We start from the raw sequence: 19,028 nt of genomic DNA, 5'->3' as shown, positions 1-19,028 counted from the left end.
CACATCAATTTACATTTCATGAAGATCATCACTTCCTGAAATATTGTTTATTAATAGATAAATACACTAACGTTCAAAAATATGGGGTCAGTAAGATTTTTCTTTAAAAGAAATGAATACTTTTATACAGTATGGATGCATTAGATTAATTAAAAGTGGCGGTAAATACATTTATTACAAATGATTTTTTTCAGATTTCTGTTTCAATTTTCTATTTGATCTTTCTATTCATCAAAGAATCCGGGAAAAAAAAAATCATGTTTTACTTAAACATCTGACACTTGCCTATACACCGTTTGTGATGATTGACATACTAAGCAGTGTTGGGGAAAGTTACTTTGAAAAGTAATGCATTACAATATTGCGTTACTCCCTTAAAAAGTTACTAATTGCGTTACTTAGTTACTTTTTTTTAGAAAAGTAATGCATTATGTTACTTTTACGTTACTAAGTTACTTTTTTCCACCTTTTCCACCTGGGCTGGGCTTGTTTTTTTATAACAAAAAAGTTATATTTTTTATATATTACATTCACACCAAATTACATTCACACCAAAAGTGAAATAATAAGAAGGAAATGCACATTTACTCCTGTATAGTATAGGGTGCCGCTCAAACAAACCTTTCAGCTGCTGTTCTGGATAACAGAAGAATAGGATGCAGGAGAGAAAAGTTTAACACGAAAAGAAAAAAAATCTATTTTATTTTATTTAACATATTTAGTTATTGGAGGTTTGCTTAGTATTCTGATTCTGCATTTCACTGATTTTATTCATTTTGAGGGATATTGAATCTCTTTTTGTGCAAGTGAGTAAATACACGCTCACATTTAGTCTAGAACTACAATAACCATCGTGTTTACACACACACACACACACACACAACGCCTCTGCACTTCTATTTGTCTCAACATGGGGACGAGGGAGCTGTCAGTCAATAAATGGGAAAACAAAGTAACTTGCGTTACTTATTTGAAAAAGTAACTCAGATATTTGGTTGTAAATTTTAAAAGTAATGCGTTACTTTACTTGTATTACTTGAAAAAGTAATCTGATTACGTAACTCAAATTACCTGAATGAGTTACCCCCAACATTGATTAAGTGAACCTCAAGGAACATATTAAAATTTAAAAATAAAAAATAAAAAAACATCTGATGACCCCTTTTATAATAAAAAGAAATGTTTCTTGAGCAGCAAATCAGCATTAGAATGATTTCTGAAAGATCATGTGACACTGAAGACTGGAGTAATGATGCTGAAAATTCAGATTTGCCAGCACAGGAATAAATTACATTTTAAAAAGATTGCAATAGAAAATTATTCATTTAAATTGGAATATTTCACAACATTATTTTTTAATTGTATTTTTTATCAAATAAATGCAGTGTTTGTGAGCATAATTGTGATTACAATTTCTTACCAACATCAAACTTTAGAATGATATTATAAAGGTAAATATATAAATATTTAATCAGAGAGATCAGTCTATAGAGTGACTAAATTAAATATTGTAAAATATTATGATATGTCGTTATGAGAGTTTGTATATACTGTATCACTCAGTACATTTCAAGTTCATTGCTAATCTTGTTAAATGATATCTGCATTTGAAAAAGCTAAATGTTTGTCCTTCTACTTTTTTGTAGATTCTTATAAAATTGGATATATTATTGTCACACCGATCTTTGATGGTTCAAGTACTTATTCCCACATTTTAAAGAATAAAAGAAATCAGTTTGAAAATAAATGAGACCTGAGTCTCCTTTCAGTGGAGCCCAGGTGAAAGCTTTTTTATTTTATTATTATTTTAGATCATTTTGTGATCCTTTTTTTTTTAAACAACAAAAAAGACACATAATAACAAAATCCGTTCTGAAGGTTCTGTGAATTTTCTGAGAAATGCTTCATAGAATAACACATTGTTCAAGGCAATGAGAAAAACATCTTATGTGATTGTACTTGATAAAGAAAGAAATCAATTTCATTGCACATCTGCACTTCGAGAATCAAAAACAACTTTCTTGCACAGATATTGATGATGTCAGAAGGTCAATGATAACTGGCAGGGTTGAATGTGCTTTGATTCAGATGAAGGTCAGTCCTCAAGAACCATTGAAACAATTCAAATACTCGCTTTGCTCATACTGGATGGCAACCACAATCTGCCTCATATTGAGCACAAATATATCATCACTATAGTTCTGCTGAAATCTTCTGTCTGTATTTTTGTTTATTCTTTTATGTATGCAAATGAAGCTCTTTGCTGAACAGTCGTTGGGCCCTATTTTAATGGTCTAAGCGCTTGGTCTAAAGCGCACGGCGTAAGTGCATTTAGGGCGTGTCCGAATCCACTTTTGCTAACGACGGGGAAAATGGTCGGCGCGCCCGGCGCATGGTCTAAAAGGGTTGTCCCTATTCTCTTAATGAGTAATAGGTGTGTTTTGGGCTTTACGTGCAATAAACCAACCAGAGTCTCATCTCCCATTCCCTTTAAAAGCCAGTTGGGCTTGAGCCATAGCGGATTCGCTATTTACATAACGGAATTTGATAGTGGAAAGACCTAACGCGTCTCCAGAGCCAGGGGCGTAGTTTGTGGGGGGGTTAGGGGGGTTATCTCCCCCCCAATATTTGAATCTATGCATTACAACCCCCCCAATATTTATACCATGATCACAATATCAGGAGGCATACCCAAACTTCAACCCCCCCAATGTTCAAACCAAATCTACGCCCTTGTCCAGAGCGCAAACCATACAGGACAAGCCGGATTCCACCATATCTTTATGTACACAATAATAATCTTTTATTTCTTTAATATTTGCCATGTTTTTGTGCTGCTGCCCTGTGTTTAATAAGCAGAGTGTACGCGGACCCGCCTATAGGCGCACATTACAAACGCACTCTTTAAATAACAAAGAAAAATATTGCGCATTGACTTTAGACCAGGTTTTTGTTGGTCAATGGCGCTGTCTATTTCAGTTGCCTCAAAATAGCAACGCGCCAACAATGTGCCTGAACGCACCTCGTTTTCAGACCAGCACGCCTATGGGCGAACAGATGGGCGCAAATGCATTTGCTATTTAAACAGTGTGGTGCAGGACGTGAAAATGATAACTGCGTCAGGCTGAAACTAGCAAAAAAAACTTGTGTCATGCCTGGCGCCGCATTGCACCGAGTGTATGGACCCAATGTCTTTTAAAAATGGCTTCTGTAGGTCATGGTTATAAATAAAAACTGAAGTGAAATCAAAAAGATTTAATGGGAGTGACTCTGTAGAACTGATCTTGGATCATTGTTGAAGTATTTTTTTTAAAAAATATAAATGTTTTGAAATTCTTCAGGGAAAACTGGCCCCGAATCTGCTCTTTGGGGGCCATTGTGAGGCTCAGGGGACATGGCTCATTGGAACGCAACTAATGCCATGAACACCCACACCAAAAAGACTGTATTGATGTTTTTGAGCAGTGAAAACCTACTCTGGTAGATTAGGAAAGGTCTGCCAGGCTCAGTAAACCTGTGATTAAAAGCTGTAGTAGTCCTTAGAGTATTAAACATGAATCTGGGTAATGAACACAGAGGGTAAATAAGGGAAGCTTTTCAGTAAATTAAATTAGATGGAAACATTTGTTTACTTTGGAGGTCTTACTTTCGGTATCTGATATTCCAACCCGATCTCACGGGAAAACGTACAAATTCTACGAGGATTCTAAAATCGTACATATTTTACGAATTGCCCAATTCGTAGGAATTCATACGAATGACCTACCCCTGACCTCGCCCCTAAACCTACCCATCACGTGGGTTTAGACAGAGTGAGGTCGTACGAATTCGTACGAATTAGCCAACTTTTTATCATTCGTACGAATTGGTCGTGAGATAGAGTTGGATATTCGGGTTTTTGAATGTAGGCCTATGTTTATTTAGATTTAAAGGAATTTCAAGACTTTTGTTTTTAACTAAATTCAGATTTTTTTTTACTGAAAATATTCTGTAAATGAAAGAGCTTAAAAAGTATGTACTGTGTCCCAAAGATTATTGTAGTAAGCAGTTATAGCAGTAAGCTATTTTTTTTTTTTTTTTTTTTACAGTACGGGGTAAAGTTACGTCAGCAAAGGTTTTTACTTTGTGATTTTACTAGTTCTGGGATGGACAAAACCACTAGTTGTCACTGGAATGTAACGAATACTGGGGTAGGCAAGGCTGTGAAGGGTCCATCTATTGTATCCTTAATTTCCCGCGAAACGGAGGCTGCATTTCGAGGCCACATTTGAAGGAGTCTTCGAAATGGGACAGCTTTCATTGTGCCATGGTGACACAATCAGCCTTTAAATGCGCTCTTCGAAGGATGCAGCCTCTGAATTGGGACGCAGCATACAGCTCTGGATAGCCTTACAGAACGCACTGATGACGTGCATATGCATATGTTGAAAGGTTTTCTGGTTGATTTTTTGGTCCTCAGACTTCCAGAGAAGATATAGGACTATGTACATTTTTTACATTTAGACCACTTCTATTACTGATTGCTCTCAGGATGTGAAGAGAGTTTCAACCAGTAACAAAAAGTGTTTATAAAAAACATTGCCTACCCTACCTTTAAATCTCTTTGTAAAAGCTCTTTTGTCAGGTCTACCTATGGTATATATCAACATTCTACCTGCCTATAATTCCAACAAATGTGCCTGTGAGATAAACGTTTTTCAAAAATAAATATTTTTAGATTTATTTTATATAAATATTTTAAATTTCAGATTTTATTATACGCAATAATAAAGTTGATTGTAATTTTAGGATTTAATGCATATACTGAATAGAAGATTTTCTGCAGTCTAAAAGTTTCTTCAGAGGAGCCCTTGAAGCTTTCTATGATTTCCATATGTCATCCATTTCTTAATATAGATAATAGCTCTAATGTGTGAAAATTGATTTCCTTCCCTTTGCCTCCTGAATTGTTTTTCTATTTCTGTTTGCTTCAGACAAGTGATTTACTCCCTTTATATGAAAATGCCTGGATTGATTTTGCAATGCAATAAAGCCAATAAAGCTATGTTTATTTAAACTTTACAAGGGCTTTGGTGTGTTTATTTGCCAAAGTGAATGGGTCAGGACAAAGTACATTGTGAAAGGAGAATCAAAAATCAGAAAGGGATAGATAGATAGATAGATAGATGGATGGATGGATGGATGGATGGATGGATGGATGGATGGATGGATGGATGGATGGATGGATGGATGGATGGATGGATGGATGGATGGATGGATGGATGGATGGATAGATAGATAGATAGATAGATAGATAGATAGATAGATAGATAGATAGATAGATAGATAGATAGATAGATAGATAGATAGATAGATATTGTGGTGTTCAGTAGCACATGCACAAAGGTTCTCTGGTCTAAGTTTGACCACAGTATGGATCTAAGAGCTTGAGAAATGTTTGGAATTTATCATGTCTGCCTGTGAATCTGTCACAAACCTACAATTGTTTCCCAGCATCCAGTTTACTCTAGTTTCAATCCCTGTGGAGCAGAGACTTTTCTTCCACCCATTGTTGACTCTGAGAGTGTCTCTTTGAAGTGTCTCTCCATAAGATTTGTGTGGGGGGGGGGGGGGGGGGGGGTTTAATGTATAACAAAATGATGACAAATTCTTGATTCACAAAAACTTGAAAATTGTATTTGTAAAATGAAAGGATTCATTTTAAGAACAATAATAAAATCAAAATATATAACTCAAATGATTAGTAAAGTATAACTAAATGTTGTTATCGATGAGATACTGTGTAAGTATAATACCTACAAATTGAAGTCTAGGGAAGAATGAGTAAATAGCACGGCCTCGAGATCTGAAGAATGCCAGAAGGCGATTGCTCTTAAAACCCCAGTGAAAAAGTTGCACTATACTGAGTAGGAGTCCCTTTGGGGCCCATTCTGCATATGTTAGCACTTATCAGTATGTTTATCACCTGTCATACCCTAAAAGTCATGATGACCTCGCCAGTTTGCAGCAGTTTGGAGCAGAAAAGCCATTGTGGTTTTGACACCTTTAAGAGAATACTGAAGTTTGTGCATTATCGTATGTCTGCAGAGAACACTATTACATAAACATGTAACTTTTCCTGCAAATGTGTACCATGTAGCCAATTCTAAGAAAACACAGCCGGTAACAGAATAAACACCCGTCCTGACAACGCAGAAGAGCACAAAAGATAATACAACAGTACAATATCAGCTTAAAAGAATAAAACATAGCCTACATAAAAGAATGATTACGCAACATTATGAATATAATGAGAGTATTCAAAAGGAATATGACAACTATATGATGAATAAATTAACACATAACTACATATGAGTAAAATAATAGATTCATAAAGAAAATAGATTAATACAATTCTTAAAAGTAAGAGACAAATAATTAATAATCAAAACTAATTATTGACCAAAACCAAGTATGAACAAATTTGAAGACAAATATGCATATTTATATACGCACTACCGTTCAAAATTTTATGTCAGTAAGATTAGTACTTTTATGGGATGCATTAACTGATCAAAAGTGACAGTAAAAACAATTTTATGCTACAAGGTTTCTATTTCATATAAATGGTGTTATTTTGAACATTCTATTCAGGATCACGTGGCACTGAAGACTGGAGTAATGGCTGTTGAAAATTCAGCTTTGCCATCACAGGAATAAATTACAATTTAAAATAGAAAAATATATTTTTTTAAATGGTAGTGATATTTCACAATAGCTTTTACTGATTTATTTATTTTTTGTCAAATGAATGCAACCTTTGTGAGCATTCTTTTCAAAAACATTAAAAGGAATCTTATCTTGAACAAGTTTAGTCAGATATAGTCAGCATTCCGGTATGATGGAATAAATAAATAAATAAATAAAACGAGCAGACGACAGGCTTGCTTTAATGTTAATGAGGCATATTGATCAAAGTCGACAGTAAAAATCGGCAGAGAGATAATAAGTGAGTGGAGGCTTCCTCTGGGAGAAGATGTCAGACCTGGAGTGAATAAAGGCCTTCTTCAGTAGAGGAAGATAGTTTGGAAAATAACTGTTAACCAAAGTGACTAATATTATACTAATATTCTTCAGCTGAACAGCAGGTTTAACAAATAACCATTCCAATTTTCCATTATTGATAAATAATATAAAACAATTTAATGTAAAGAAATATTTTATTAGAACAAAATGTTATTTAAAAATATTTATATCTAATAAAAATGTATATCTAATTTTTGTAGACTGTTAAAATGGCAAAAATAAATAAAAAATTATGCACTTTCACTGTCAAACTGACACTTAAGGAATCACTATTGGTGTGAATTATAGACTGAGACAGGCATTCTGATGAGAATGGCTTTGGAGCAGTGCTGTTTAATTAAGGAAATGTATTCTTTCTCTTCCGCTCCCTTTTGTCAGCACAAACACCTCAATGGAAGAAGAGGCACACACTGAGGACACCTCAGCACAAAGAGGCCCATCATTCCTCATGCAGATGCCCTTCCTGCCTGTAATTACAGCCTCGGATTCAAACAGCGTCAAAATGTATGTCTGAAGGTGTTCTTAATGTCTGCGCTGAGATATACAAACGGCAAATTATTCACAGGTGGACCATTTCTCAGCGTAGCCTTATACTTTAGAAAAAATATATCTAAAAGACTTACCATTTCTGCAATGGAGATATCCTTGTTAGCTTTAAAATACTAAATAAATGACTCCGCTTCATTATAACGTGCTCAACGAATCCAGTACTGAATGAACAGGTGCAGCCTGATGTGAAATGATCTGTGTCAAATACAGGATTACGGACCCTGAGTAATTGGTGATGGAATATAAAAACAGCAGGTGATACTGACCTCACAAAAATGGATTACACTGAATGAGGGCCAGCGAAGCAGCTGCAGGCAATGGACTTAAAGAGTTTTAAGGGTTAAAACTTGTGTGTGAACATTTATTTACTAGCAAAACCTGTTTTACTCGACTCGTCCGCATTAAAAAACATCACATAGGCCTAAATGTGGAAAAAACAATTTAATGTAGAAAAAAAAGAAGCAATTTTTGGCTAAACTGACTGGATTTGCTGTGTCAGATATCCATCTGTATACTCTGAATTGGAATATCTTTGCTCAGAAACGGCTTATTATGATTTTTTTTGGTCCCAGTGTATATACTCCTTGACTAGCTGTACACTTCCTTATCTTGAGTCTAGTTGAATGAAAGGTGCTGACAAAGACAGGACATGTTAATCATGGTGTGGCTAACATAGAAAGAGAAATGGAGAGATCAAAAAGCAAACAAAGATTCATGATCCAAGATTCAAAAGAAAGGTGCATGGCAAACCTTTGAAAGATGAGTTCTGTTTGATGCGCTTAGTAATATTCTTGGGATATCCTCAAGAACAGCATATTCCACTTTTGTTTTTACATCTGTGATATAATCTACAGAAGTTCTGTAGATCTGTAAATATTTAAATGAAATGTAGCTTTGTTGCACGGAATCCTTAGTAGGCTATCATTTATTTTAGATTTATCCACCCCTCATAAAAACAAAAAAAACAAACCTGAGGTCATTTTACATGCTGCAACCTTCCTGACTAGGTGGGCTGTTCGATTTAAAGTATTCAAAGTTCCTACAGTTTTGTTGTTGTTGTTGTTTTTAATAATGTAATGGCAATTGTTAAGGAATAAAAGCAATCGAGCTGAGAAATACAAGCAGAACTTTCTAATATAATGTCTCAATGGTCAATTTAGACATTATATTATTTTTACAAATTCTAAATGTCTTTGTTGTAAAGTAAAATAAATAAAAACTTACACTTCTTTAAATAATACTCTGTTGATTCATATAATTTCTTAGTTTTGATTTATATTCATTTTTTATTATTAGGCTATTTTATTTTTACTGACTGCATTTGATCCGTAATTGAACAAGTTCTTCAGTGCCAAATTTTCCCAAGACCAATCTACTTGTGTAACTGGATTTCCCTCATTAAAGTGTTGGTAATCAAGCCTTCATAAACCTGATAGGAAAACAGTGTGTGGGAAAAGCAGAGGAGGCGACTCAGTGAAGTAACCTGAGCTGGTATAAATTGTATTTTCTATCTTGCCTGATTAGGTATGACAGCTTAGGTGTGAACATGTTTGCCTCTGATTATAGCCTAAAGAGGCCATCAAACTCAAAACCACACTTTAGTCCAACATGCTGTATACAAGTGTGGTGCGACCTGCCACTGTATACAGTTACAGGTTGGACTCAACAAGGAAACCTAATAACTTCACGAACACCCACGGAAAAGGGCCAGACACCATATCGTCACCTTCCTAAAATAATTGTCCATGTCATTTTTTTCAGGTTTCTCAGAAAACACAAAAAAACTGAACCAATAATTGTGGTTGAGTAGATTTTCGTTCTTCTTGATGCAGCTGCCATCTTGAAAAGCTTGTGAAATTACCTAAGTCTCACTGTCTTTTGACTTAGGCAAAATAAAACGACCTAAGTCACAGTCTTGACATAGGCCATTAGGCTACAGGGGTAGAATTGCATGATCTGTTCAACTGAGGATGTGGGCGATTTTACCGGAGGTGGCCAGCATCATGAGGAGATGACTTATGCAAAAAAATAATAATAATTGTCACAAAATGACTTAGGCAATTATTTTAGGAAGGTGACGATATTCTGAAAACACTTAAGCAGTAATCCACTTAAAGCAGTGAGGATTTGTGTGCAGAGAGTAAAGGCAGAGAAAGACGGGCTCTGGTAAAGGCCAAGGTGAGAACTAGGCCTATTCCAGTCCTCGGGTGACCTCTAGCGGTGAGTAATTTAAACTGCTGCCAGTATGAAATGTCAAACATCTCTACGAGATGGATTGTATTCATTGCAATAATAACACATTTTATTACAATAGGAGAACACATTATTTGTGATTGACTGTAGAAGTGAGTGTGCTATTTTACTTAGAGCCTGTTTAATCAATTGCTTATTGATTCTTCTGGCATTTACAGTTATTATTTTTAGTAGCCTAACTGAAATAAAAAAGCACAACCCTCTTAAATTGTTATAATATCATCACATTTGTATAATATCTGTAAACAAATCAACACAATAAAACCAAACTGGCAGCTATAGGCCCACTTCAAAATGTCAGCTTATTTGAATGACAAATATTTGTACTAAGTACTAAACAAACAACTGACCAAGAATCTAAGAAAGGCATAGGGCATGATGATTTGCATAATAGTTTAGATATGTAAATCAAATTGAAATATTTGGAAGTAAGATTTAGATTTAGAACGCAGATTTAGATTATCATTTTAACATTTAAAATAGGTTTTTAGCTTAATTTTCTGGGCATGTTCTTATTTTATTGGCACACATACTCACCAAACGCAACGCAGGGAAAACGGTGATTGGTCGAAAATGTGATTGACAATACTGTGAACCAACCATTGCAGTGCACGAATGAAAATAGACCAATAGCGACAAGGGGCGTACATTTTGAAGTAAACGAGGAAAAATGGCGACCACCGCGATGAAGTTGAACGGGACTATTTACACAACTGTAATGAATTTGCCGTACAGTCTGGCAAACAAAATTAGAGTATCTGCGTTATTAGTTTTAATACTCACTTTTGTGTGTAGTAGTTCTGGAGAAAACACATATGAAGATAATGCTTATGAATTTCTAAAGCGAGAGTATTCGCTGACTAAGCCGTACCAAGGTAAGCGTCTATTCCTATTCGCCCAGTTACGTTTAACCGGTGTCCTGCCAAAAGTGGCACCTGTTTCAGCAAAGTCAACTAGCTAAGAAGAAAATAGTTCAGTGAGACCACAAGTTTATTGTTAGGACGATAACTGTCTCCTTTTTTTTCTTTTGTTATTTTTGGTTGTCCTTTTCTTGCTCTCGTAAGAGTGGTTGTTTTATTTCGCAACTGCAGTGATTTCTCACGTCGTCCATAGGGCGGAAGTACAGGACAAGTGTAGATATTCCGGTTCATATGCTTTATTAAACAACGTGAACGTGTATTTATTGTAACTTATCATGAACTATCCCTTGCATTTACTCATACAGCTTGATGGAGATAAGGTCATGGTTATCTAGAAACAAAAATAAAACATGCTAAATAAATAAACTGACAAAAATATTATGCTAATGTTAAGATGCTTATATATATATAGTATATAATATGAGTGTGTGTGTGCGCGAACGTGCGTGCATGCATTTACATTTACTTTAAAATGTTGATGAATGTTCACAGGACTGGGCTCCTCCAGCTCCTCACACTGGGAGTTCATGGGCAACACCATGATCATGCCTGAACACATACGGCTGACACCAGACTTGCAGAGCAGACAAGGAGCTGTGTGGAGTCGCATTGTGAGTTTGAATGACAAGAAAACCTGAAACGCCACCTTGGGTTGAATCTAGAGCGATTAGGCAGCTCAACCTACTAGACGAAGAGGTTCTTGAGATAATCTGTAATAGTCAGGCTTGTTAATCAGTGTGTTTTTGTATGTAGCCCTGTTACCTTAGGGACTGGGAGCTACGAGTGCAATTTAAGATCCATGGAGAGGGCAAGAAGAACCTGAATGGGGACGGCCTTGCAATATGGCTGACTAAAGAGAGAATGCAAATTGGTAAGAAATCATCATTATTACAAATTTTCACAAAATATTGATTTTCCATGATATGACTATTATGGGTTTTTGTTCTTTGTGTTTTCCTCTAGGACAAGTGTTTGGAAACGCAAATCTTTTTACTGGTCTGGGTGTTTTTGTAGACACTTATCCGAATGATGTCAAGCAGATTGAGGTATAAAAAACAGAATTACCATAGTATACATATCATGTCCTTATCATTATATCATGTCAGCTTTAAAAGTCATGAGAAACCATTTATTAACCAAGAAGTGTTTGTTATATCATGGTGAATATTTTAAAACCCCTGGCCTGCAAGGAAGAAATAATCTAACCTGTTTCATTTCTGTCTCTTTATCAGAGAACATTTCCTTTTATCTCTGCAATGGTCGGAAATGGGAGTGTAGAATATGAACATGACCGAGACGGACGGTCTACTGATCTTGGTGGCTGCACTGCTCACGTTCGCAACGTTGAATATGACACGTTCCTCTTGATCAGATACATGAAGAACAGACTTACAGTAAGAGACATCTTTACATTCTGTGTTTCTTTATTCAGCCAAAGAGTAATACAATACTGTTGCAGTGCCGCACCAGTTGTCTTATTATCTTACCAGTCTCTTATACTGCCATGATGATACATAAGACATGGGAAAGGTTCAATTTTCTTGATCTCGTGATGATACAGATAATGGAAGTATTGTTTAGACAGATGTTGGAAAGCATCCTTCAGTTCCATTTGCACCTTCATTTGCTGTTATGTCTTTCAGGTGATGACGGATACTGATGGGAAGCAAGAGTGGAAGGACTGTCTGGACATGCCTGGAGTGAGGCTGCCACAAGGGTACCACTTCGGTGTCTCGTCGGCCACTGGAGATTTATCAGGTTAGGACCAGTGAAGTGTTCCTTTCACTCCATTTTAGTCCAGCGGATATTCAAATCCTATCTGAACCAAGGCTTAAAGGGTTAGTTCACCCAAAAATGAGTTAGTTCTCCCAAAAATTATCCAATAATTTACTCACCTTCAAGCCTAGGTGTATATGATTTTCTTCTTTCAGCCATAAAATATATCCTTGCTCTTCCAAGCTTTATAATGGGAGTGAATGGAGCCTGTTTTTGAAGCCGATAAAAGTGCATCCATCCATCAATCATAAAAGTAATCCATATAGCTCCAGGGGGTTAATAAAGGCCTTAAGAAGCAAAGCGAAGCGTTTGTGTAAGAACAATTTCCATTTTTAAAACATTATAAACTAAAATAAATAGCTTCCGACAGACTGCTATACGCATCGATGTACAGCGAAAGAGTAACCCCTGACCTGACGCATGATGTATTGATGAACGTGGAAGTGCAGAGGATAGAGTAAAACATAACACCGGTCACGAATTAGAAGTCGATTGAAATTGTCGATTGAAATAGAAGAAATTGTCGGAGGACCTTGAGTTTGTTGCCCAGCCCTATTTGTTTGAACCGCGAGCAGCGACTACTCTCTCCGAAGTTTATGCTACTCCTACATCCTACATCATATGCCTCAGATGCAACCAATCTAATGACAGACAAAACCCAAATTTCAGACATTCGCTGGTGAAAAACCGCGTAACTCCATTTGAGCTTGATTTCCGAAAAATGTTAATAGTATAACGACACAAGTCCACGATTGGTTGACTGCCAAATTAAAATCTTAAACAGAATGATAAAATAACTTTATTAACCGGTTAATTGTAATTTCAAACAAGAGTTTCTGTTCAGAACTTTGAAACATGATTTAGTTTTTGTTTATGTTCCTGTTTGGTTTGTTCCTGCTTTTTGTTTTCATTCCTTGAACCATTTCAGAGCCCTAATGTGAACTGCATTACTCAAACATTTTGGGTCAATCTTAAATTTTACATTAGATTTAATGTTACACTAACTAATAAACATGAACTAATTTATATAATTTATTTGTATGTTAAACAAGATTTCAGTCAATTCACCCAATAGATTTTACCCTCAAACAATTATCAGAGCCAGTGCCTGGAGAGGTTATTTGCTCTAATGTATTTTACATAAAAAAAATACATTTTTTGTTTTACATTTAACCAATTCAAGGGCTCCACATCCTTTTAAATATTAAAAACAACAGATGGATATGACTGAAATAAGGACCAGCAAACCAAACCAATCACTGCTCGGTATACTTGGTGCTAAATTATATAAAATTAATTTCAAATATTTTTTTGTTATGATTCCTACTTGTTCAAAAGAAATAAAGTGGTTTGTAGTCTTTAGATTTTTTCTATTAAAAAATGTAGTAGTATTTATATATATATATATATATATATATATATATATATATATACACACACACACACACACACACACACACACACACACACACACACTTTTGTATACTACTACTAGGCAGTGATGGATTTACTGGTCCTGTTTTTAAAAATGTATTATCTACTATTCAAAAAAACATTCATTTGTTTGCAAGTGCTTTACATTCTTTACAATTTATATATACATTTTTAAAGAATGTAAACCACTTTTAGCACATTATTAACCAATAAGAATCATTAGAATCTTTTTTAATCATTTTTAAAAATTAATTTTGTTTTTCCATTTTTATTTTATTTATGTTTTTTTTTTTTCTAGATAACCATGACCTGATCTCCCTCAAGCTCTATGAGCTTACAGTGGAACGGAGTCCTGAAGAGGAAGAGGAACAGCAGGAGATCACGTTGCCTAGTGTAGACTACCGAGCGGACCCTAATGGTAATACAGTTCATTATATGTTCCGTATAAGATATTTGGCGGAGGAGTACATTAGCAGTATCTTACAAATGTGTTCTTTACACAGTTTACGTGGAGGATGAAGGAAGGAGCATCATCACCGTCTTCTTTCTCTTCATTGTTTCCGTCGTTGCACTGGTTGTAGTGATTGTGGTAATTATCTTTCTATATAATCGCTATAAAGAAAACCGCCGCAAGCGCTTCTACTGAGCAGATTAAAGAGAGTGTGACAGGTAGGAAATGGGACGAAAGATCCAACGTGAGTGTGACTGGCATTTTTGCAAAGGACCACTTCTGGTCCTCACCTCTGCCACCAACAGGAAGGACCTGAAGGCCAACAATGAACTAAAAAAAACATACCTGACCTCTCAAGTGGAAACCGACCACCTCAATCATGATTATCATCTCAAAAAACTGTTCAAAAGTATTTGAAAGAGTGTGCGTCTGTTTTTGAAGGTCTCTCCAGACTTTTGTGTATGTTTGCTGTATTTTTGTACCAGTTACACTGACCTTGGCCTTTCACCCTGAGGAGAACAATGTGTGACAGCATTTACAGAGTTAAACAAACTGTTGTGATCTCAGGTTGTCTATTGCAATGCCACTGCAGAAATCCCCAGATCCCCTTTGTTTTTCTTTAAATTAGACAGAAATTGATCAAAAGAAAATCTCGACTTTGAAATGTCATGATCTTGTTTACCAGTCATCAGTAAATAGCAGTGCCAGAAAACCCCCATCTGTTATCATAATCACTTAGTTGTCAGCAGTCATGTTTAACTTACATCAAGGTAATTATACTGTCAGTTATACTGGCCAGCTGTACTGTTATAAACAGACAGTAACAACCATCAATGTGAATGTGAAGAATATTTTTCCCAAACTTCTTTTTGTAATTAATATAGGTAAATCTTGGTGCTTTGATGTATTTTGTTATATGTGGTCCCTTTTTATGTATCCAAAACTGCACTGAACTGCTTGGCCACGTGTAGCTTATCCAAAGTTTCTTTATGAAACATAATTTAACTACTTTAGCTTTCAACTTGTGATAAACCTGTTATTTACATGATGAACTTTTATTTTACATGTCTCCATGGCCTTATTTCAATACCATGTTTAATAATCTTGATATATATAAGAAATTTATGAAGGCATGTTGTGAATTCCTAAATCGTAATATCTTCCATAAAGAGGCAGAGATGCACTGCAAGCATTTTTGTCCATGTTTCAGTCTTTTTGCTGATCTCTGCAGTTGAGCAACATTTGTCCATTGTTTTATACTGGCCAGAGATTGCATTGCTGTTCTCATGAGCTCAGTGATTGAGCAAGCTGCTGTATCAAACTGCTGTTTAATGTTTTCATGGTTCTCACAAACATGTTGAATGACAAAAATTCTAAAATTAAACAAAAAACAAAATTAAGTTTGTCTTAAAAATGGATGTTTGCTAACTCAATATTTATTTTGATTGAAAATGTCAGGAATTGTCTTCCAAAAAACATTTTACGACACAGTTATTTTTATACACTCTAAAAACATGTTTTGGCTCAACAAAGAATGCAACCTTTTTGCATCAGTCTTTTAATTGAGTTTGAGGGACTTGATTTGTAGCATTAACAAAATTCGTTAAAAAAAGTTATTCCAACTAATTTCAACATATTGAGTGGTTGTGGGACAAATTCATCTTTTATCTATTCCAGTTCAAATTGACAGCTAGTATGACATGCTAAATATACAGGACCTCATTTAGCATTTAAATTCACTGGATAAGTAAGCCATTAGTTTTCACTGATATTATCACATATGTTGCTAATATGTATTAAACATACCTTCATGTAGCAACCCACAACCTAACCACAAGCACTAGGCCTACTCTTAAGCACAGTGCTAACCAAAAAACATCAACATAACAGAATCTCTCGTTACTTATTCGACTGTTGCATATTGACGCGTGGACCTCCCCTCTTAACGCCCCCATATGGGCCAACAATGTGATTAACTCTTCTAACTGTATTGTCAGATTGGGTCCATAACTTTAAAATGGTACAGTAACTGTACCACAAACTGTATGATTTCACATGAGTCTCTTCAGACCTTACTGTACATTTATGAGTTTTCAGAACTTCTGAGGCTGTGTGTGACCTCCTAACTGAACTCCTTTACACAAATTGAATATAGAAATAAAAACAGTATAAATAACCGTTTTCTCTTAGTCTTATTAAGTGCAAACAATAAGTGCAAGTGCAACCAGTGGTGTAGTCTACGTGATACGCAGGTATACGCCGTATACCCACTAGAAAAGGCCAAGGATTTCCGTATACCCACTTAAAAAATCGTGAGGATGCGTAACAACTTCGTTTTGTGTCAGAACTTTCACTTTCATTCATAAATTCACCCCGTCTGTGTTTGCGAAGCGACACCGAATCGCGGAATCCAGTCACAAATGGAGCTTGCTAAGCAGAACGTCACCGAATTTGGCTATTTTTGAATGAATAAATCAAAAGTAGGGCTGTACAATGAATCAAATCTCGATATGGACTAGTGTCTGTGAATATTAAAGTTAAAAGAGACTGCAATTGTTCTACGCGTCTCTGGGAATGAATGAGCGCTCAATGTGTGCTCCACCACACACACACACAAACACACACAAACACACACACTGAAGCACGCGTGATCACGCTCGTGGTGTTTTCAGCGTTTCACTGTATTGAGACATGAGCTACTACATGTGCACTTCATCGCAGAGCTGCTATGAGAGTCACTTCACGAGAATTTCACCATTTCATTTGATAAAAGTCATTCATTCGTTTCATATACAAACACATAGAAACTGTATTGTCTTTACGACAACCTGTCAAAATGAAAGTTCGGTATAACTTGAAGAAATTATAACAGAAATATATTACTATTGCACAGTAGAGTTTACTTCAAGTAGGCCTAATAATAATAATAATAATAGTTTATTAAAACACACAGAAACTCAAATGTCTACAACCCACCAAAATAAAAGTTCGGTCTAACTCAAAGAAATTAAAAAGAAGTAAAAATGAATTTTAAAATAATAATAATAATAATAATAAAATCTATTAAAACGTTATTTTAAGGGAATATCACACAAGTTTTCATACATGTTTTAATTTAAAGAGTAGCCTAAACTTGCCAAAACAATAACACCATTTTTTTTTTCAAAAACACCATTTCTAAAAGTAAATTTGTATTTGTGCCTATAATGTTTCATTTTTTTATTATTTTATTGTAAACTGATAAAACCTGTGCTTCAGGGACCATATTCATATAACATCTAAGGCTAAATGTAGCTCTTAACTGGCTGAGTTAGATGGTGATTAACACTAAACAGTAGAAAATCAGTCCAGTCTCCCCAGCTGTAAATGGCTGTTAAAGTCTTGTGTTGCTTATAATAAATTGACATGTTGATAACACCTAATATTTCATAATGCTCTCAATTACATGTCGATGCATACTTTATGCATTAGTGAGTGTGGTGGTGCTTATGGGGTGACGGTCTGGGATGGGTGAGTATGAGGCGGCGGCGGGGGTTGGGTTGGGTTGGGTTGGGTTGGGTTGGGGGGGGGGGGGGGTATATTACAGTATACTCACTACAAAAAACTAGACTACACCACTGAGTGCAACCATAATCAAAGTACCATAGTATGAGGTTCCGATTGTGCCAAAATTATGTTGACATGCTATCTGTCTATGCTGTGTGTCGTCTTCCATGTCTATGTGTCTATTAACTGTCTATGTGATTGCCCACATGACTCAACTTTTGTCTTTGTCAACTTACTCCTGTCATCTGTCCTTGTCGTTTGACTGTGTCGTCTTGCTGTGTCAATGCTGCATGTGTCATGCCTGGTAATACCAAACTCTGCTACTTCGCTTTGCTTCGTAGACAGAGTCTGACATGGCATAATTGAAAAGCGTTTTCTTTCTCACGGGGGGGGCGCTTGTCTGAAGTTTAAAATCATTGGTTACCCGTAAGCCAATCACATAACGTTTGGTTATGTTGTGTGTTATGCGCATGCTCAGCCACATCTAACTTCCACTGTAAACATGTATGATGCGAAAACAAAACCATCGAGCGAAATACCAAAGTGAACATGGCTGTGAACGACTTTTGCAGATTATGTGAAGTAAATCTACGCATCCACGGTACAATCAGCGTCTACGTCACGGCTCTCAGCCCGCCCTCTGTTCGTTGATTGGCCGGCTGTTTTGAGGCCGGAGGAAAACGGGAAAAACGGTCGCTATCTCAGACTGAGTACAGAAGCGAACTGAAATTGAGCGGAAGTACGAAGTCTGACGTAGTCAGGCTAGCATGTGTCATGACTATGTGTTGTTTCACTCTGTCGTTGCAATGCGTCGTTTCCCTCTGTCATTACCATGGTCGTTACTATGTGTCGTCTTCTCTCTCTTGCTTCATATTGTTGCTTTGTGTTGTTGCTATGCGCCGTGTCACTCTGTCGTTGCTTTATGTTGTTTCTTGCTAACGACAGAGTGAAACAATACATAGTCATGACACATGCAGCATTGACACAGCAAGACGACACAGTCAAACGACAAGGACAGATGACAGGAGTAAGTT

General features: G+C 36.0%; 1 protein-coding gene across 1 annotated transcript; it reads left to right on the top strand.

Moving 5' to 3' along the window:
• Nucleotides 1-10,513: 10,513 nt before the first annotated feature.
• lman2lb (lectin, mannose-binding 2-like b) lies at nt 10,514-15,848 on the top strand. The gene is made up of 8 exons (XM_084115286.1): nt 10,514-10,742; nt 11,280-11,398; nt 11,541-11,658; nt 11,751-11,833; nt 12,020-12,181; nt 12,431-12,545; nt 14,296-14,415; nt 14,501-15,848. Exons 1-8 carry the CDS (start codon nt 10,538-10,540, stop codon nt 14,641-14,643), a joined length of 1,065 nt encoding a protein of 354 aa, XP_083971412.1. The 5' UTR covers nt 10,514-10,537; the 3' UTR covers nt 14,644-15,848.
• The last annotated feature ends 3,180 nt before the right edge of the window (nt 15,849-19,028 follow it).

This window comes from Abramis brama (assembly GCF_963993115.1).
Source record: "Abramis brama genome assembly, chromosome: 5".
Classification (NCBI taxonomy): domain Eukaryota; kingdom Metazoa; phylum Chordata; class Actinopteri; order Cypriniformes; family Leuciscidae; genus Abramis; species Abramis brama.
Note: the sequence above shows the minus strand (reverse complement) of the source record. Positions and strands in the feature narration are given on the sequence as shown.